At 55.8% G+C, this 22,576-nt stretch overlaps 1 protein-coding gene across 3 annotated transcripts in view; it reads left to right on the top strand.

The window, feature by feature from the left end:
- The window catches only part of DENND2B (DENN domain containing 2B), a 160,565-nt gene that overhangs the window by 60,931 nt on the left and 77,058 nt on the right, over positions 1–22,576 (top strand). For all 3 annotated transcript variants that reach the window (XM_072131758.1, XM_072131759.1, XM_072131757.1), the window contains exon 2: positions 4,206–4,307. In XM_072131758.1, coding sequence (XP_071987859.1) covers positions 4,231–4,307 — 77 coding nt within the window. In that variant the 5' untranslated portion in view covers positions 4,206–4,230. The remainder of the gene's footprint in view (positions 1–4,205; positions 4,308–22,576) is intronic.

The raw sequence follows: 22,576 nt of genomic DNA, 5'->3' as shown, positions 1-22,576 counted from the left end.
CTGGCTGCAAAGAGCACAGAGCACAGCAGTGTGAGGTCTGATTACACATCTCTTCATGGACAATACATAACACTGGCTGCAGGGAGCTCAGAGCACAGCAGTGTGAGGTCTGATTACACATCTCTCCAGGGACAATACATAACACTGGCTGCAGAGAGCACAGAGCACAGCAGTGTGAGGTCTGATTACACATCTCTCCAGGGACAATACATAACACTGGCTGCAAAGAGCACAGAGCACAGCAGTGTGAGGTCTGATTACACATCTCTTCATGGACAATACATAACACTGGCTGCAGGGAGCTCAGAGCACAGCAGTGTGAGGTCTGATTACACATCTCTCCAGGGACAATACATAACACTGGCTGCAGAGAGCACAGAGCACAGCAGTGTGAGGTCTGATTACACATCTCTCCAGGACCATACATAACACTGGCTGCAGAGAGCACAGAGCACAGCAGTGTCAGGTCTGATTACACATCTCTCCAGGGATAATACATAACACTGGCTGCAGAGAGCACAGAGCACAGCAGTGTGAGGTCTGATTACACATTTCTCCAGGGACAGTACACAACACTGGCTGCAGAGAGCACAGAGCACAGCAGTGTGAGGTCTGATTACACATCTCTCCAGGGACAGTACATAACACTGGCTGCAGAGAGCACAGAGCACAGCAGTGTGAGGTCTGATTACACATCTCTCCAGGGACAATACATAACACTGGCTGCAGAGAGCACAGAGCACAGCAGTGTGAGGTCTGATTACACATCTCTCCAGGGACAATACATAACACTGGCTGCAGAGAGCACAGAGCACAGCAGTGTGAGGTCTGATTACAAATCTCTCCAGGGACAGTACATAACACTGGCTGCAAAGAGCACAGAGCACAGCAGTGTGAGGTCTGATTACACATCTCTCCAGGGATAATACATAACACTGGCTGCAGAGAGCACAGAGCACAGCAGTGTGAGATCTGATTACACATCTCTCCAGGGACAATACCTAACCCTGGCTGCAGAGAGCACAGCAGTGTGAGGTCTGATTACACATCTCTCCAGGGACAATACATAACACTGGGTGCAGAGAGCACAGAGCACAGCAGTGTGAGGTCTGATTACACATCTCTCCAGGGACAATACATAACACTGGCTGCAGAGAGCACAGAGCACAGCAGTGTGAGGTCTGATTACACATCTCTCCAGGGACAATACATAACACTGGCTGCAAAGAGCACAGAGCACAGCAGTGTGAGGTCTGATTACACATCTCTTCATGGACAATACATAACACTGGCTGCAGGGAGCTCAGAGCACAGCAGTGTGAGGTCTGATTACACATCTCTCCAGGGACAATACATAACACTGGCTGCAGAGAGCACAGAGCACAGCAGTGTGAGGTCTGATTACACATCTCTCCAGGACCATACATAACACTGGCTGCAGAGAGCACAGAGCACAGCAGTGTCAGGTCTGATTACACATCTCTCCAGGGATAATACATAACACTGGCTGCAGAGAGCACAGAGCACAGCAGTGTGAGGTCTGATTACACATTTCTCCAGGGACAGTACACAACACTGGCTGCAGAGAGCACAGAGCACAGCAGTGTGAGGTCTGATTACACATCTCTCCAGGGACAGTACATAACACTGGCTGCAGAGAGCACAGAGCACAGCAGTGTGAGGTCTGATTACACATCTCTCCAGGGACAATACATAACACTGGCTGCAGAGAGCACAGAGCACAGCAGTGTGAGGTCTGATTACACATCTCTCCAGGGACAATACATAACACTGGCTGCAGAGAGCACAGAGCACAGCAGTGTGAGGTCTGATTACAAATCTCTCCAGGGACAGTACATAACACTGGCTGCAAAGAGCACAGAGCACAGCAGTGTGAGGTCTGATTACACATCTCTCCAGGGATAATACATAACACTGGCTGCAGAGAGCACAGAGCACAGCAGTGTGAGATCTGATTACACATCTCTCCAGGGACAATACCTAACCCTGGCTGCAGAGAGCACAGCAGTGTGAGGTCTGATTACACATCTCTCCAGGGACAATACATAACACTGGGTGCAGAGAGCACAGAGCACAGCAGTGTGAGGTCTGATTACACATCTCTCCAGGGACAATACATAACACTGGGTGCAGAGAGCACAGAGCACAGCAGTGTGAGGTCTGATTACACATCTCTCCAGGGACAATACATAACACTGTCTGCAAAGAGCACAGAGCACAGCAGTGTGAGGACTGATTACACATCTCTCCAGGGACAGTACACAACACTGGCTGCAGAGAGCACAGAGCACAGCAGTGTGAGGTCTGATTACAAATCTCTCCAGGGACAGTACATAACACTGGCTGCAGAGAGCACAGAGCACAGCAGTGTCAGGTCTGATTACACATCTCTCCAGGGACAATACATAACACTGGCTGCAAAGAGCACAGAGCACAGCAGTGTGAGGTCTGATTACACATCTCTCCAGGGATAATACATAACACTGGCTGCAGAGAGCACAGAGCACAGCAGTGTGAGGTCTGATTACACATCTCTCCAGGGACAATACATAACACTGGCTGCAGAGAGCACAGAGCACAGCAGTGTGAGGTCTGATTACACATCTCTCCAGGGACAATACATAACACTGTCTGCAAAGAGCACAGAGCACAGCAGTGTGAGGTCTGATTACACATCCCTCCAGGGACAGTACATAACACTGGCTGTAGAGAGCACAGAGCACAGCAGTGTGAGGTCTGATTACACGTCTCTCCAGGGACAGTACATAACACTGGCTGCAGAGAGCACAGAGCACAGCAGTGTGAGGTCTGATTACACATCTCTCCAGGGACAATACATAACACTGGCTGCAGGGAGCACAGAGCACAGCAGTGTGAGGTCTGATTACACATCTCTCCAGGGACAATACATAACACTGGCTGCAGAGAGCACAGAGCACAGCAGTGTCAGATCTGACATCTCTCCAGGGACAATGCATAACACTGACTGCAGAGAGCACAGAGCACAGCAGTGTGAGGTCTGATTACACATCTCTCCAGGGACAGTACATAACACTGGCTGCAGAGAGCACAGAGCACAGCAGTGTGAGGTCTGATTACACATCTCTCCAGGGACAGTACATAACACTGGCTGCAGAGAGCACAGAGCACAGCAGTGTGAGGTCTGATTAAACCTCTCTCCAGGGACAATACATAACACTGGCTGCAGCGAGCACAGAGCACAGCAGTGTGAGGTAAGATTACACATCTCTCCAGGGACAATACATAACACTGGCTGCACAGAGCACAGCAGTGTGAGGTCTGATTACACATCTGTCGAGGGATAATACATAACACTGGCTGCAGAGAGCACAGCAGTGTGAGGTCTGATTACACATCTCTCCAGGGACAATACATAACACTGGCTGCACAGAGCACAGAGCACAGCAGTGTGAGGTCTGATTACACATCTCTCCAGGGACAGTACATAACACTGGCTGCAGAGAGCACAGATCACAGCAGTGTGAGGTCTGATTACACATCTCTCCAGGGATAATACATAACACTGGCTGCAGAGAGCACAGAGCACAGCAGTGTGAGGTCTGATTATACATCTCTCCAGGGATAATACATAACACTGGCTGCAGAAAGCACAGAGCACAGCAGTGTGAGGTCTGATTACACATCTCTCCAGGGACAATACATAACACTGGCTGCAGAGAGCACAGAGCACAGCAGTGTGAGGTCTGATTACACATCTCTCCAGGGATAATACATAACACTGGCTGCAGAGAGCACAGAGCTTAGCAGTGTGAGGAGACAAAGATTGGATTACACTCCGGGGACAGTACCCTTCGTGTATACAGTTACACCTGATAGCAGGTTCCCATTATGTGAGCTCCCCCTAGTGGTGGCTGCCGGCAGACCCTGAATGGTGAGGACTTGTCCCTGTAGGACCCTTCCAATTACTGGGCTTCTTCAGATTTCTCAGGGTAACGATGGCCACATTTCTGTCATCACAGGTTTCTCCATCTTTCTTTCATAGTGGAATTTTCAGAAGTTTAGTCCTGATGATTCCGGAAACACTGGAGGGCTCATCCTCTCCCCGGCACCAGTGCAGCAGCGTTACTGGTGATACTGGTCTGTTCTATGACCGCAGACATCACATTATCAGAGATGAAACTCTTCTTTCTTTTTCCATGCAGGTTCTTACATCCCCAGAGTGCAGAAATGACCATGACCGCCAACAAGAACGTGGCCAAACCTCAAACTGGCGCAAGTAGGATCCCGCAAGACACACTGCAACGGTAAGTACACAGGGAGCCATGGAATGGGGGACAGGGACACGCTGACACTTGGGGGTATAGTACAGGGACACGCTGACACTTAGGGGTATAGTACAGGGACACGCTGACACTTGGGGGTATAGTACAGAGACAAGCTGACACTTGGGGGGACAGGACAGGGACACGCTGACTCTTGGGGGGACAGGACAGGGGCATGCTGACACTTGGGGGACAGGACAGGGACACGCTGACACTTGGGGGACAGGACAGGGACACGCTGACACTTGGGGGGACAGGACAGGTACACGCTGACACTTGGGGGACAGGACAGGGACACGCTGACACTTGGGGGACAGGACAGGTACACGCTGACACTTGAGGGACAGGACAGGTACACGCTGACACTTGGGGGGACAGGACAGGGACACGCTGACACTTGGGGGACAGGACAGGGACACGCTGACACTTGGGGGGACAGGACAGGGACACGCTGACACTTGGGGGACAGGACAGGGACACGCTGACACTTGGGGGACAGGACAGGTACACGCTGACACTTGGGGGACAGGACAGGGACACGCTGACACTTGGGGGGACAGGACAGGGACACCCTGACGCTTGAGGGACAGGACAGGGACACGCTGACACTTGGGGGGGGGACAGGACAGGGACACGCTGACACTTGGGGGGACAGGACAGGGACACGCTGACACTTGGGGTGACAGGGACACGCTGACACTTGGGGGGGGACAGGACAGGGACACGCTGACACTTGGGGGGACAGGACAGGGACACGCTGACACTTGGGGGGACAGGACAGGGACACGCTGACACTTGGGGGGGGGACAGGACAGGGACACGCTGACACTTGGGGGGACAGGACAGGGACACGCTGACACTTGGGGGGACAGGACAGGGACACGCTGACACTTGGGGGGACAGGACAGGGACACGCTGACACTTGGGGGGACAGGACAGGGACACGCTGACACTTGGGGGGACAGGACAGGGACACGCTGACACTTGGGGGGGGACAGGACAGGGACACGCTGACACTTGGGGGGGGACAGGACAGGGACACGCTGACACTTGGGGGGACAGGACAGGGACACGCTGACACTTGGGGGGGACAGGACAGGGACACGCTGACACTTGGGGGGACAGGACAGGGACACGCTGACACTTGGGGGGGACAGGACAGGGACACGCTGACACTTGGGGGGGACAGGACAGGGACACGCTGACACTTGGGGGGGACAGGACAGGGACACGCTGACACTTGGGGGGGACAGGACAGGGACACGCTGACACTTGGGGGGGACAGGACAGGGACACGCTGACACTTGGGGGACAGGACAGGGACACGCTGACACTTGGGGGGACAGGACAGGGACACGCTGACACTTGGGGGGACAGGACAGGGACACGCTGACACTTGGGGGGACAGGACAGGGACACGCTGACACTTGGGGGGACAGGACAGGGACACGCTGACACTTGGGGCACAGGACAGGGACACGCTGACACTTGGGGGGACAGGACAGGGACACGCTGACACTTGGGGGGACAGGACAGGGACACGCTGACACTTGGGGGGGACAGGACAGGGACACGCTGACACTTGGGGGGGACAGGACAGGGACACGCTGACACTTGGGGGGGACAGGACAGGGACACGCTGACACTTGGGGGGGACAGGACAGGGACACGCTGACACTTGGGGGGGACAGGACAGGGACACGCTGACACTTGGGGGGGACAGGACAGGGACACGCTGACACTTGGGGGGGACAGGACGGGGACACGCTGACACTTGGGGGGACAGGACAGGGACATGCTGACACTTGGGGGGACAGGACAGGGACACGCTGACACTTGGGGGGACAGGACAGGGACACGCTGACACTTGGGGGGACAGGACAGGGACACGCTGACACTTGGGGGGGACAGGACAGGGACACGCTGACACTTGGGGGGGACAGGACAGGGACACGCTGACACTTGGGGGGGACAGGACAGGGACACGCTGACACTTGGGGGGGACAGGACAGGGACACGCTGACACTTGGGGGGGACAGGACAGGGACACGCTGACACTTGGGGGGGACAGGACAGGGACACGCTGACACTTGGGGGGGACAGGACAGGGACACGCTGACACTTGGGGGGGACAGGACAGGGACACGCTGACACTTGGGGGGGACAGGACAGGGACACGCTGACACTTGGGGGGGACAGGACGGGGACACGCTGACACTTGGGGGACAGGACAGGGACACGCTGACACTTGGGGGGTATAGTACAGGGACACGCTGACACTTGGGGGGACAGGACAGGGACACGCTGACACTTGGGGGGACAGGACATGGACACGCTGACACTTGGGGGGACAGGACAGGGACACGCTGACACTTGGGGGGACAGGACAGGGACACGCTGACACTTGGGGGGACAGGACAGGGACGCGCTGACACTTGGGGGGACAGGACAGGGACGCGCTGACACTTGGGGGGACAGGACAGGGACGCGCTGACACTTGGGGGGACAGGACAGGGACACGCTGACACTTGGGGGGGACAGGACGGGGACACGCTGACACTTGGGGGGGACAGGACGGGGACACGCTGACACTTGGGGGGGACAGGACGGGGACACGCTGACACTTGGGGGACAGGACAGGGACACGCTGACACTTGGGGGACAGGACAGGGACACGCTGACACTTGGGGGGACAGGACAGGGACACGCTTACACTTGGGGGGACAGGACAGGGACACGCTGACACTTGGGGGGGACAGGACAGGGACAAGCTGACACTTGGGGGGACAGGACAGGGACACGCTGACACTTGGGGGACAGGACGGGGACACGCTGACACTTGGGGGGGACAGGACGGGGACACGCTGACACTTGGGGGGACAGGACAGGGGCACGCTGACACTTGGGGGGGGACAGGACAGGGTCACGCTGACAATTGGGGGACAGGACAGGGACACGCTGACACTTGGGGGACAGGACAGGGACACGCTGACACTTGGGGGGACAGGACAGGGACACGCTGACACTTGGGGGGACAGGACAGGGACACGCTGACACTTGGGGGACAGGACAGGGACACGCTGACACTTGGGGGGACAGGACAGGGACACGCTGACACTTGGGGGGACAGGACAGGGACACGCTGACACTTGGGGGGACAGGACAGGGACACGCTTACACTTGGGGGACAGGACAGGGACACGCTGACACTTGGGGGGACAGGACAGGGACACGCTGACACTTGGGGGGACAGGACAGGGACACGCTGACACTTGGGGGGACAGGACAGGGACACGCTGACACTTGGGGGACAGGACAGGGACACGCTGACACTTGGGGGGACAGGACAGGGACACGCTGACACTTGGGGGGACAGGACAGGGACACGCTGACACTTGGGGGACAGGACAGGGACACGCTGACACTTGGGGGGACAGGACAGGGACACGCTGACACTTGGGGGACAGGGCAGGGACACGCTGACACTTGGGGGGACAGGACAGGGACACGCTGACACTTGGGGGGACAGGACAGGGACACGCTGACACTTGGGGGGACAGGACAGGGACCCGCTGACACTTGGGGGACAGGACAGGGACACGCTGACACTTGGGGGACAGGACAGGGACACGCTGACACTTGGGGGGACAGGACAGGGACACGCTGACACTTGGGGGGACAGGACAGGGACACGCTGACACTTGGGGGACAGGACAGGGACACGCTGACACTTGGGGGGACAGGACAGGGACACGCTGACACTTGGGGGACAGGACAGGGACACGCTGACACTTGGGGGGACTGGGACAGGGACACGCTGACACATGGGGGATGGGACAGGGACACGCTGACACTTGGGGTGACAGGACAGGGACACGCTGACACTTGGGGGACAGGACAGGGACACGCTGACACTTGGGGGACAGGACAGGGACACGCTGACACTTGGGGTGACAGGACAGGGACACGCTGACACTTGGGGGACAGGACAGGGACACGCTGACACTTGGGGGGACAGGACAGGGACACGCTGACACTTGGGGGGACAGGACAGGGACACGCTGACACTTGGGGGGACAGGACAGGGACACGCTGACACTTGGGGGACAGGACAGGACACGCTGACACTTGGGGGGACAGGGCAGGGACACGCTGACACTTGGGGGGACAGGACAGGGACATGCTGACACTTGGGGGACAGGACAGGGACACGCTGACACTTGGGGGGACAGTGCAGGGACATGCTGACACTTGGGGGACAGGACAGGGACACGCTGACACTTGGGGGGACAGGACAGGGACACGCTGACACTTGGGGGGACAGGACAGGGACACGCTGACACTTGGGGGACAGGACAGGGACACGCTGACACTTGGGGGGACAGGACAGGGACATGCTGACACTTGGGGGACAGGACAGGGACACGCTGACACTTGGGGGGACAGGACAGGGACACGCTGACACTTGGGGGGACAGGACAGGGACACGCTGACACTTGGGGGACAGGACAGGGACACGCTGACACTTGGGGGACAGGACAGGGACACGCTGACACTTGGGGGGACAGGACAGGGACACGCTGACACTTGGGGCACAGGACAGGGACACGCTGACACTTGGGGGGACAGGACAGGGACACGCTGACACTTGGGGGTATAGTACAGGGACACACTGACACTTGGGGGGACAGGACAGGGACACGCTGACACTTGGGGGGACAGGACAGGGACACGCTGACACTAGGGGGGACAGGACAGGGACACGCTGACACTTGGGGGACAGGACAGGGACACGCTGACACTTGGGGGACAGGACAGGGACACGCTGACACTTGGGGGGCAGGACAGGGACACGCTGACACTTGGGGGACAGGACAGGGACACACTGACACTTGGGGGGACAGGACAGGGACACGCTGACACTTGGGGGACAGGACAGGGACACGCTGACACTTGGGGGTATAGTACAGGGACAGACTGACAGGTGGGGGGACAGGACAGGGACACGCTGACACTTGGGGGGACAGGACAGGGACACGCTGACACTTGGGGGGACAGGACAGGGACACGCTGACACTAGGGGGGACAGGACAGGGACACGCTGACACTTGGGGGACAGGACAGGGACACGCTGACACTTGGGGGGACAGGACAGGGACACGCTGACACTTGGGGGACAGGACAGGGACACGCTGACACTTGGGGGACAGGACAGGGACACGCTGACACTTGGGGGGACAGGACAGGGACACGCTGACACTTGGGGGGACAGGACAGGGACACGCTGACACTTGGGGGTATAGTACAGGGACACACTGACACTTGGGGGGACAGGACAGGGACACGCTGACACTTGGGGGGACAGGACAGGGACACGCTGACACTTGGGGTGACAGGACAGGGACACGCTGACACTTGGGGGACAGGACAGGGACACGCTGACACTTGGGGGACAGGACAGGGACACGCTGACACTTGGGGGACAGGACAGGGACACGCTGACACTTGGGGGACAGGACAGGGACACGCTGACACTTGGGGGACAGGACAGGGACACGCTGACACTTGGGGGTATAGTACAGGGACACACTGACACTTGGGGGGACAGGACAGGGACACACTGACACTTGGGGGGACAGGACAGGGACACGCTGACACTTGGGGGACAGGACAGGGACACGCTGACACTTGGGGGGACAGGACAGGGACACGCTGACACTTGGGGGGACAGGACAGGGACACGCTGACACTTGGGGGACAGGACAGGGACACGCTGACACTTGGGGGACAGGACAGGGACACGCTGACACTTGGGGGACAGGACAGGGACACGCTGACACTTGGGGCACAGGACAGGGACACGCTGACACTTGGGGGGACAGGACAGGGACACGCTGACACTTGGGGGGACAGGACAGGGACACGCTGACACTTGGGGGTATAGTACAGGGACACACTGACACTTGGGGGGACAGGACAGGGACACGCTGACACTAGGGGGGACAGGACAGGGACACGCTGACACTTGGGGGACAGGACAGGGACACGCTGACACTTGGGGGACAGGACAGGGACACGCTGACACTTGGGGGGCAGGACAGGGACACGCTGACACTTGGGGGACAGGACAGGGACACACTGACACTTGGGGGGACAGGACAGGGACACGCTGACACTTGGGGGACAGGACAGGGACACGCTGACACTTGGGGGTATAGTACAGGGACAGACTGACAGGTGGGGGGACAGGACAGGGACACGCTGACACTTGGGGGGACAGGACAGGGACACGCTGACACTTGGGGGGACAGGACAGGGACACGGTGACACTTGGGGGACAGGACAGGGACACGCTGACACTTGGGGGACAGGACAGGGACACGCTGACACTTGGGGGACAGGACAGGGACACGCTGACACTTGGGGGGACAGGACAGGGACATGCTGACACTTGGGGGGACAGGACAGGGACACGCTGACACTTGGGGGTATAGTACAGGGACACACTGACACTTGGGGGGACAGGACAGGGACATGCTGACACTTGGGGGGACAGGACAGGGACACGCTGACACTTGGGGGTATAGTACAGGGACACACTGACACTTGGGGGGACAGGACAGGGACACGCTGACACTTGGGGGGACAGGACAGGGACACGCTGACACTTGGGGGTATAGTACAGGGACACGCTGACACTTGGGGGGACAGGACAGGGACACGCTGACACTTGGGGGTATAGTACAGGGACACGCTGACACTTGGGGGGACAGGACAGGGACACGCTGACACTTGGGGGGACAGGACAGGGACACGCTGACACTTGGGGGACAGGACAGGGACACGCTGACACTTGGGGGACAGGACAGGGACACGCTGACACTTGGGGGACAGGACAGGGACACGCTGACACTTGGGGGACAGGACAGGGACACGCTGACACTTGGGGGACAGGACAGGGACACGCTGACACTTGGGGGACAGGACAGGGACACACTGACACTTGGGGGGACAGGACAGGGACACACTGACACTTGGGGGGACAGGACAGGGACACGCTGACACTTGGGGTGACAGGACAGGGACACGCTGACACTTGGGGGGACAGGACAGGGACATGCTGACACTTGCAGGTTTTGTGGTAGGAGCAGTTATTGGGGAGCCTCTTCCTGTCACCCCAAGGCTCTTCCCCCGCTCTCTGTAGTGTGTCACCCCCTCTCCTCTCCCGATCTTTCCGATGTCTCCTCTGTAGAATATTTTCCCTATGAAGGAATTCATGTTAATATCATCTGATGTTCTGGCGCCCGTCCAGGGTTTGTTCTGCATATTATTTAGGATCTCTGGATCCGGCTCATTCCCTGCTGTCTGCAGATGACATGTTACTTCTTCTACTCATGATAGAGATGACATAACATGTGAGGGAGGAGCAGTCCGTCTCCTCCTGTTACTAATAGTGTATTATGTAGCTATAATATGCAGGTTTGCCCCCCCCCCCTGTATTTGATGCACCCTTCTTTCTGGAGGGGTGTTCCTGGGTTCTGGTGTTGGACAGATGTAGTTAGTGGTTCCCCTGATGCAGATAATTCACTGTAATTAGAAAGCCGATATATCAGGACAGATCCTATGAATGTCACGGTGTAGACTTGTGGGGGCCATGTTACCACAGATATTACCCTTTGGTACAGACAAAAGCCCCCGTCTGTCCTGCCCTCTGTGCCCCCGTCTGTCCTGCCCTCTGAGCCCCCGTCTGTCCTGCCCTCTGAGCCCCCGTCTGTCCTGCCCTCTGAGCCCCCGTCTGTCCTGCCCTCTGAGCCCCCGTCTGTCCTGCCCTCTGTGCCCCCGTCTGTCCTGCCCTCTGTGCCCCCGTCTGTCCTGCCCTCTGTGCCCCCGTCTGTCCTGCCCTCTGAGCCCCCGTCTGTCCTGCCCTCTGAGCCCCCGTCTGTCCTGCCCTCTGAGCCCCCGTCTGTCCTGCCCTCTGAGCCCCCGTCTGTCCTGCCCTCTGTGCCCCCGTCTGTCCTGCCCTCTGTGCCCCCGTCTGTCCTGCCCTCTGAGCCCCCGTCTGTCCTGCCCTCTGTGCCCCCCTCTGTCCTGCCCTCTGTGCCCCCCTCTGTCCTGCCCTCTGTGCCCCCGTCTGTCCTGCCCTCTGTGCCCCGTCTGTCCTGCCCTCTGTGCCCCCGTCTGTCCTGCCCTCTGAGCCCCCCTCTGTCCTGCCCTCTGTGCCCCCCTCTGTCCTGCCCTCTGTGCCCCCGTCTGTCCTGCCCTCTTTGCCCCGTCTGTCCTGCCCTCTGTGCCCCCGTCTGTCCTGCCCTCTGTGCCCCCGTCTGTCCTGCCCTCTGTGCCCCCGTCTGTCCTGCCCTCTGTGCCCCCGTCTGTCCTGCCCTCTGTGCCCCCGTCTGTCCTGCCCTTTGTGTATACATTTTCCATATGTATACAAGTTAATTTGCATTCACTGACAGCAAGCAGAGCTCTTCACACTGTGGCAGACATAAAAGCTCTCACATTCACCAAGATCAGGGCTCAGGGATCTTATGAGTCCTAACGTCCTGCGCCTCTGTGCCCAAATATCCTGCAATATACAAGGTGCTCCAACAGACTGTATCACACAGGAGAGGATTAGATACACAGCTCAGCAGACTGTATCACACAGGAGAGGATTAGATATACAGCTCAGCAGTATCACACAGGATAGGATTAGATACACAGCTCAGTATCACACAGAAGAGGATTAGATACACAGATCAGCAGATAGTATCACACAGGAGAGGATGAGATACACAGCTCAGCCGACTATCACACAGGATAGGATTAGATACACAGCACAGCAGACTGTATCACACAGGAGAGGATGAGATACACAGCTCAGCAGTATCACACAGGATAGGATTAGATACACAGCTCAGAAGACAGTATCACACAGGATTAGATACACAGCTCAGCAGACTGTATCACACAGGATAGGATTAGATACACAGCTCCGCAGACAGTATCGCACATGATAGGATTAGATACACAGCTCAGAAGACAGTATCACACAGGATAGGATTAGATACACAGCTCAGCAGACAGTATCACACAGGAGAGGATTAGATACACAGCTCAGCAGACTGTATCACACAGGAGAGGATTAGATACACAGCTCAGCAGTATCACACAGGATAGGATTAGATACAAAGCTCAGCAGACAGTATCACACAGGAGAGGATTAGATACACAGCTCAGCAGTATCACACAGGATAGGATTAGATACACAGCTCAGCAGTCAGTATCACACAGGATAGGATTAGATACACAGCTCAGCAGTATCACACAGGATAGGATTAGATACACAGCACAGCAGTATCACACAGGATAGGATTAGATATACAGCTCAGGAGACAGTATCACACAGGATAGGATTAGATACACAGCTCAGAAGACAGTATCACACAGGATTAGATACACAGCTCAGCAGACTGTATCACACAGGATAGGATTAGATACACAGCTCCGCAGACAGTATCGCACATGATAGGATTAGATACACAGCTCAGAAGACAGTATCACACAGGATAGGATTAGATACACAGCTCAGAAGACAGTATCACACAGGATAGGATTAGATACACAGCTCAGCAGACAGTATCACACAGGAGAGGATTAGATACACAGCTCAGCAGACTGTATCACACAGGAGAGGATTAGATACACAGCTCAGCAGTATCACACAGGATAGGATTAGATACAAAGCTCAGCAGACAGTATCACACAGGAGAGGATTAGATACACAGCTCAGCAGACAGTATCACACAGGACAGGATTAGATACACAGCTCAGCAGGCAGTATCACACAGGATAGGATTAGATACACAGCTCAGCAGTCAGTATCACACAGGATAGGATTAGATACACAGCTCAGCAGTATCACACAGGATAGGATTAGATACACAGCACAGCAGTATCACACAGGATAGGATTAGATACACAGCTCAGGAGACAGTATCACACAGGATAGGATTAGATACACAGCTCAGAAGACAGTATCACACAGGATTAGATACACAGCTCAGCAGACTGTATCACACAGGATAGGATTAGATACACAGCTCCGCAGACAGTATCGCACATGATAGGATTAGATACACAGCTCAGAAGACAGTATCACACAGGATAGGATTAGATACACAGCTCAGCAGACAGTATCACACAGGAGAGGATTAGATACACAGCTCAGCAGACTGTATCACACAGGAGAGGATTAGATACACAGCTCAGCAGTATCACACAGGATAGGATTAGATACAAAGCTCAGCAGACAGTATCACACAGGAGAGGATTAGATACACAGCTCAGCAGTATCACACAGGATAGGATTAGATACACAGCTCAGCAGTCAGTATCACACAGGATAGGATTAGATACACAGCTCAGCAGTATCACACAGGATAGGATTAGATACACAGCACAGCAGTATCACACAGGATAGGATTAGATATACAGCTCAGGAGACAGTATCACACAGGATAGGATTAGATACACAGCTCAGAAGACAGTATCACACAGGATTAGATACACAGCTCAGCAGACTGTATCACACAGGATAGGATTAGATACACAGCTCCGCAGACAGTATCACACAGGATAGGATTAGATACACAGCTCAGCAGACTGTATCACACAGGAGAGGATTACATACACAGCTCAGCAGTCAGTATCACACAGGATATGATTAGATACACAGCTCAGCAGACAGTATCACACAGGATAGGATGAGATACACAGCTCAGGAGACAGTATCACACAGGATAGGATTAGATACACAGCTCAGGAGACAGTATCACACGGGAGAGGATTAGATACACAGCTCAGCAGACTGTATCACACAGGATATGATTAGATACACAGCTCAGCAGGCAGTATCACACAGGATAGGATTAGATACACAGCTCAGCAGACAGTATCACACAGGATAGGATGAGATACACAGCTCAGCAGACAGTATCACACAGGATAGGATGAGATACACAGCTCAGGAGACAGTATCACACAGGATAGGATTAGATACACAGCTCAGCAGGCAGTATCACACGGGAGAGGATTAGATACACAGCTCAGCAGGCAGTATCACACGGGAGAGGATTAGATACACAGCTCAGCAGGCAGTATCACACAGGATTGACTCCTTGGACTGTATCCCACATGATTAGATACTTGGCAGTACACCGTTCCCTGGGGATATTTCCTGACACATTGGTCTGAACCCCCAGCTGTCATATGTATCTTCTCTCTGAGTGTTTTTAGGAAGTCTCTGTAGACACAAATATAGGCAGAACAATGATGCGTGAGTGTAGTGTGGGGGGGATACACGGCCTCTGAAGACCCCCGCAGTACAGCCCTTCTCCCGGCCTGGAGGGGAGATATCAGCACTGGACGTGGAATACCATGTAACTGTACAAATATTGTATCAGTCACAGAAGATTCATGTATAATCCACGTTACACAATATACAGCCTGCTCATGTGTTAACACAGGGGTGATGAGGCGCAGTGGTTATGTGGTGCAGGGGTGATGAGGTGCAGTGGTTATGTGGTGCAGGGGTGATGAGGTGCAGTGGTTATGTGGTGCAGGGGTGATGAGGTGCAGTGGTTATGTGGTGCAGGGGTGATGAGGTGCAGTGGTTATGCTGTGCAGGGGTGATGAGGTGCAGTGGTGATGCGGTGCAGGGGTGATGAGGTGCAGTGGTGATGCGGTGCAGGGGTGATGTGTTGCAGGGGTGATGTGGTGCAGGGGTGATGAGGTGCAGTGGTTATGCTGTGCAGGGGTGATGAGGTGCAGTGGTGATGTGGTGCAGGGGTGATGTGGTGCAGGGGTGATGTGGTGCAGGGGTGATGAGGTGCAGTGGTGATGTGGTGCAGGGGTGATGTGGTGCAGGGGTGATGTGGTGCAGGGGTGATGTGCAGGGGTGATGTGGTGCAGGGGTGATGAGGTGCAGTGGTTATGCTGTGCAGGGGTGATGAGGTGCAGTGGTTATGCTGTGCAGGGGTGATGAGGTGCAGTGGTGATGCGGTGCAGGGGTGATGTGTTGCAGGGGTGATGTGGTGCAGTGGTTATGCTGTGCAGTGGTTATGTGGCGCAGGGGTTATGTGGTGCAGGGGTGATGTGGTGCAGGGTGATGAGGCGCAGTGGTTATGCTGTGCAGGGGTGATGAGGTGCAGTGGTGATGCGGTGCAGGGGTGATGTGTTGCAGGGGTGATGTGGTGCAGGGGTGATGTGGTGCAGGGGTGATGTGGTGCAGGGGTGATGTGGTGCAGTGGTGATGTGGTGCAGGGGTGATGAGGTGCAGTGGTTATGTGGTGCAGGGGTGATGAGGTGCAGTGGTTATGTGGTGCAGGGGTGATGAGGTGCAGTGGTTATGCTGTGCAGGGGTGATGAGGTGCAGTGGTGATGCGGTGCAGGGGTGATGAGGTGCAGTGGTGATGCGGTGCAGGGGTGATGTGTTGCAGGGGTGATGTGGTGCAGGGGTGATGAGGTGCAGTGGTTATGCTGTGCAGGGGTGATGAGGTGCAGTGGTGATGTGGTGCAGGGGTGATGTGGTGCAGGGGTGATGTGGTGCAGGGGTGATGAGGTGCAGTGGTGATGTGGTGCAGGGGTGATGCGGTGCAGGGGTGATGCGGTGCAGGGGTGATGCGGTGCAGGGGTGATGCGGTGCAGGGGTGATGCGGTGCAGGGGTGATGCGGTGCAGGGGTGATGTGGTGCAGGGGTGATGTGGTGCAGGGGTGATGTGTTGCAGGGGTGATGTGGTGCAGGGGTGATGTGGTGCAGGGGTGATGTGGTGCAGGGGTGATGAGGTGCAGTGGTTATGCTGTGCAGGGGTGATGCGGTGCAGTGGTTATGCTGTGCAGGGGTGATGAGGTGCAGTGGTTATGTGGTGCAGGGGTGATGTGGTGCAGGGGTGATGAGGTGCAGTGGTTATGTGGTGCAGGGGTGATGAGGTGCAGTGGTTATGTGGTGCAGGGGTGATGTGGTGCAGTGGTTATGCTGTGCAGTGGTGATGCTGTGCAGGGGTGATGTGGTGCAGGGGTGATGAGGTGCAGGGGTGATGAGGTGCAGTGGTTATGTGGTGCAGTGGTTATGTGGTGCAGTGGTTATGCTGTGCAGTGGTTATGTGGTGCAGTGGTGATGCGGTGCAGTGGTGATGCGGTGCAGTGGTGATGCGGTGCAGTGGTTATGCTGTGCAGTGGTTATGCTGTGCAGTGGTTATGCGGTGCAGGGGTGATGAGGTGCAGTGGTTATGCGGTGCAGTGGTTATGCGGTGCAGTGGTTATGTGGTGCAGTGGTTATGCTGTGCAGTGGTTATGCTGTGCAGTGGTTATGTGGTGCAGTGGTGATGCGGTGCAGTGGTTATGCTGTGCAGTGGTTATGCGGTGCAGTGGTTATGCGGTGCAGTGGTTATGCGGTGCAGGGGTTATGTGGTGCAGTGGTGATGCGGTGCAGTGGTTATGAGGTGCAGGGGTTATGTGGTGCAGTGGTTATGCTGTGCAGTGGTTATGTGGTGCAGGGGTGATGAGGTGCAGTGGTTATGTGGTGCAGGGGTTATGTGGTGCAGTGGTTATGCTGTGCAGGGGTGATGTAGTGTAGTGGTGCAGTGGTTATGTGGTGCAGGGGTGATGAGGTGCAGTGGTTATGCTGTGCAGTGGTGATGCGGTGCAGTGGTTATGCTGTGCAGGGGTGATGAGGTGCAGTGGTTATGTGGTGCAGTGGTTATGCTGTGCAGTGGTGATGCGGTGCAGTGGTTATGCTGTGCAGGGGTGATGAGGTGCAGTGGTTATGCGGTGCAGTGGTTATGCGGTGCAGTGGTTATGCGGTGCAGTGGTTATGCTGTGCAGTGGTTATGTGGTGCAGGGGTGATGAGGTGCAGTGGTTATGTGGTGCAGGGGTGATGAGGTGCAGGGGTTATGTGGTGCAGTGGTTATGCTGTGCAGGGGTGATGAGGTGCGGTGGTTATGCTGTGCAGTGGTGATGCGGTGCAGTGGTTATGTGGTGCAGTGGTGATGCGGTGCAGTGGTTATGTGGTGCAGTGGTTATGTGGTGCAGTGGTTATGTGGTGCAGGGGTGATGTGCAGTGGTTATGTGGTGCAGGGGTTATGAGGTGCAGGGGTGATGAGGTGCAGGGGTGATGAGGTGCAGTGGTTATGTGGTGCAGTGGTGATGCGGTGCAGTGGTTATGCTGTGCAGTGGTTATGCGGTGCAGTGGTTATGTGGTGCAGTGGTTATGTGGTGCAGTGGTTATGTGGTGCACGGGTGATGCGGTGCAGGGGTTATGTGGTGCAGTGGTTATGTGGTGCAGGGGTGATGCTGTGCAGGGGTGATGCGGTGCAGTGGTTATGCTGTGCAGTGGTTATGCGGTGCAGTGGTTATGCGGTGCAGTGGTTATGCGGTGCAGTGGTTATGCGGTGCAGGGGTGATGAGGTGCAGTGGTTATGTGGTGCAGTGGTGATGCGGTGCAGTGGTTATGTGGTGCAGGGGTGATGAGGTGCAGGGGTTATGTGGTGCAGTGGTTATGCTGTGCAGGGGTGAAGAGGTGCAGTGGTTATGCTGTGCAGTGGTTATGTGGTGCAGTGGTTATGAGGTGCAGTGGTTATGTGGTGCAGTGGTTATGTGGTGCAGTGGTGATGCGGTGCAGTGGTGCAGTGGTGATGTGGTGCAGGGGTGATGCTGTGCAGTGGTGATGAGGTGCAGTGGTTATGTGGTGCAGTGGTTATGCTGTGCAGTGGTTATGCTGTGCAGTGGTTATGCGGTGCAGTGGTTATGCTGTGCAGGGGTGATGAGGTGCAGGGGTTATGTGGTGCAGTGGTTATGAGGTGCAGGGGTTATGAGGTGCAGGGGGGATGAGGTGCAGTGGTTATGTGGTGCAGTGGTTATGCTGTGCAGGGGTGATGAGGTGCAGGGGTTATGTGGTGCAGTGGTTATGCTGTGCAGGGGTTATGTGGTGCAGTGGTTATGTGGTGCAGTGGTGATGCGGTGCAGTGGTTATGCTGTGCAGTGGTTATGTGGTGCAGTGGTTATGTGGTGTAGGGGTGATGCGGTGCAGGGGTGATGCGGTGCAGGGGTGATGCGGTGCAGGGGTTATGTGGTGCAGTGGTTATGCTGTGCAGTGTTTATGCTGTGCAGTGGTTATGTGGTGCAGGGGTTAAGTGGTGCAGTGGTTATGTGGTGCAGTGGTTATGTGGTGCAGGGGTGATGCTGCGGGGGTTATGTGGTGCAGTGGTTATGCTGTGCAGTGGTTATGTGGTGCAGTGGTTATGTGGTGCAGTGGTTATGCGGTGCAGTGGTTATGCGGTGCAGTGGTTATGCTGTGCAGGGGTGATGAGGTGCAGTGGTTATGCGGTGCAGTGGTTATGTGGTGCAGTGGTTATGTGGTGCAGGGGTGATGAGGTGCAGGGGTTATGTGGTGCAGTGGTTATGCTGTGCAGGGGTGATGTAGTGCAGTGGTTATGTGGTGCAGTGGTTATGTGGTGCAGGGGTGATGAGGTGCAGTGGTTATGCTGTGCAGTGGTTATGTGGTGCAGTGGTTATGCGGTGCAGTGGTGATGCGGTGCAGTGGTTATGTAGTGCAGGGGTGATGAGGTGCAGGGGTTATGTGGTGCAGGGGTGATGAGGTGCAGTGATTATGTGGTGCAGTGGTTATGCTGTGCAGGGGTGATGAGGTGCAGTGGTTATGCTGTGCAGTGGTTATGCTGTGCAGTGGTGATGCGGTGCAGTGGTTATGTGGTGATGTGCAGGGGTGATGTGGTGCAGTGGTTATGTGGTGCAGGGGTGATGTGGTGCAGGGGTTATGAGGTGCAGGGGTTATGAGGTGCAGGGGGGATGAGGTGCAGTGGTTATGAGGTGCAGGGGTTATGAGGCGCAGGGGTGATGTGGTGCAGGGGTGATGAGGTGCAGGGGTTATGAGGTGCAGTGGTGATGCGGTGCAGTGGTTATGCTGTGCAGTGGTTATGCTGTGCAGTGGTTATGCTGTGCAGTGGTTATGCGGTGCAGTGGTTATGTGGTGCAGTGGTTATGTGGTGCAGGGGTGATGCGGTGCAGTGGTTATGCTGTGCAGTGGTTATGCTGTGCAGTGGTTATGTGGTGCAGTGGTTATGCTGTGCAGGGGTGATGAGGTGCAGTGGTTATGTGGTGCAGTGGTTATGCTGTGCAGTGGTTATGTGATGCAGTGGTTATGTGGTGCAGGGGTGATGAGGTGCAGGGGTGATGTGGTGCAGTGGTTATGTGGTGCAGTGGTTATGTGGTGCAGTGGTTATGTGGTGCAGTGGTTATGTGGTGCAGTGGTTATTCGGTGCAGTGGTTATGTGGTGCAGTGGTTATGCTGTGCAGGGGTGATGAGGTGCAGTGGTTATGTGGTGCAGTGGTTATGCTGTGCAGGGGTTATGTGGTGCAGTGGTTATGTGGTGCAGTGGTGATGCGGTGCAGTGGTTATGCTGTGCAGTGGTTATGCGGTGCAGTGGTTATGTGGTGTAGGGGTGATGCGGTGCAGGGGTGATGCGGTGCAGGGGTTATGTGGTGCAGTGGTTATGCTGTGCAGTGTTTATGCTGTGCAGTGGTTATGTGGTGCAGGGGTTAAGTGGTGCAGTGGTTATGTGGTGCAGTGGTTATGTGGTGCAGGGGTGATGCTGCGGGGGTTATGTGGTGCAGTGGTTATGCTGTGCAGTGGTTATGTGGTGCAGTGGTTATGTGGTGCAGTGGTTATGCGGTGCAGTGGTTATGCGGTGCAGTGGTTATGCTGTGCAGGGGTGATGAGGTGCAGTGGTTATGCGGTGCAGTGGTTATGTGGTGCAGGGGTGATGAGGTGCAGGGGTTATGTGGTGCAGTGGTTATGCTGTGCAGGGGTGATGTAGTGCAGTGGTTATGTGGTGCAGTGGTTATGTGGTGCAGGGGTGATGAGGTGCAGTGGTTATGCTGTGCAGTGGTTATGCGGTGCAGTGGTGATGCGGTGCAGTGGTTATGTGGTGCAGGGGTGATGAGGTGCAGGGGTTATGTGGTGCAGGGGTGATGAGGTGCAGTGATTATGTGGTGCAGTGGTTATGCTGTGCAGGGGTGATGAGGTGCAGTGGTTATGCTGTGCAGTGGTGATGCGGTGCAGTGGTTATGTGGTGATGTGCAGGGGTGATGTGGTGCAGTGGTTATGTGGTGCAGGGGTGATGTGGTGCAGGGGTTATGAGGTGCAGGGGTTATGAGGTGCAGGGGGGATGAGGTGCAGTGGTTATGTGGTGCAGTGGTGATGCGGTGCAGTGGTTATGCTGTGCAGTGGTTATGCTGTGCAGTGGTTATGCGGTGCAGTGGTTATGCGGTGCAGTGGTTATGTGGTGCAGGGGTGATGCGGTGCAGTGGTTATGCTGTGCAGTGGTTATGCTGTGCAGTGGTTATGTGGTGCAGTGGTTATGCTGTGCAGGGGTGATGAGGTGCAGTGGTTATGTGGTGCAGTGGTTATGCTGTGCAGTGGTTATGTGATGCAGTGGTTATGTGGTGCAGGGGTGATGAGGTGCAGGGGTGATGTGGTGCAGTGGTTATGTGGTGCAGTGGTTATGTGGTGCAGTGGTTATTCGGTGCAGTGGTTATGTGGTGCAGTGGTTATGCTGTGCAGGGGTGATGAGGTGCAGTGGTTATGTGGTGCAGTGGTTATGCTGTGCAGTGGTTATGCGGTGCAGTGGTTATGTGGTGCAGTGGTGATGAGGTGCAGTGGTTATGCTGTGCAGGGGTGATGAGGTGCAGTGGTTATGCTGTGCAGGGGTGATGTGGTGCAGTGGTTATGTGGTGCAGGGGTTATGTGGTGCAGGGGTTATGAGGTGCAGGGGTTATGAGGTGCAGGGGGGATGAGGTGCAGGGTGATGCGGTGCAGTGGTTATGCTGTGCAGTGGTTATGCTGTGCAGTGGTTATGCTGTGCAGTGGTTATGTGGTGCAGTGGTTATGCTGTGCAGGGGTGATGAGGTGCAGTGGTTATGCTGTGCAGTGGTTATGTGGTGCAGTGGTTATGCTGTGCAGTGGTTATGCTGTGCAGTGGTTATGTGGTGAAGTGGTTATGCTGTGCAGGGGTGATGAGGTGCAGTGGTTATGTGGTGCAGTGGTGATGCGGTGCAGTGGTTATGTGGTGCAGTGGTTATGCTGTGCAGTGGTTATGCTGTGCAGGGGTGATGAGGTGCAGTGGTTATGTGGTGCAGTGGTGATGCGGTGTAGTGGTTATGCTGTGCAGTGGTTATGTGGTGCAGTGGTTATGTG

Source organism: Engystomops pustulosus, unplaced genomic scaffold, assembly GCF_040894005.1.
Source record: "Engystomops pustulosus unplaced genomic scaffold, aEngPut4.maternal MAT_SCAFFOLD_135, whole genome shotgun sequence".
NCBI lineage: Eukaryota > Metazoa > Chordata > Amphibia > Anura > Leptodactylidae > Engystomops > Engystomops pustulosus.
Note: the sequence above shows the minus strand (reverse complement) of the source record. Positions and strands in the feature narration are given on the sequence as shown.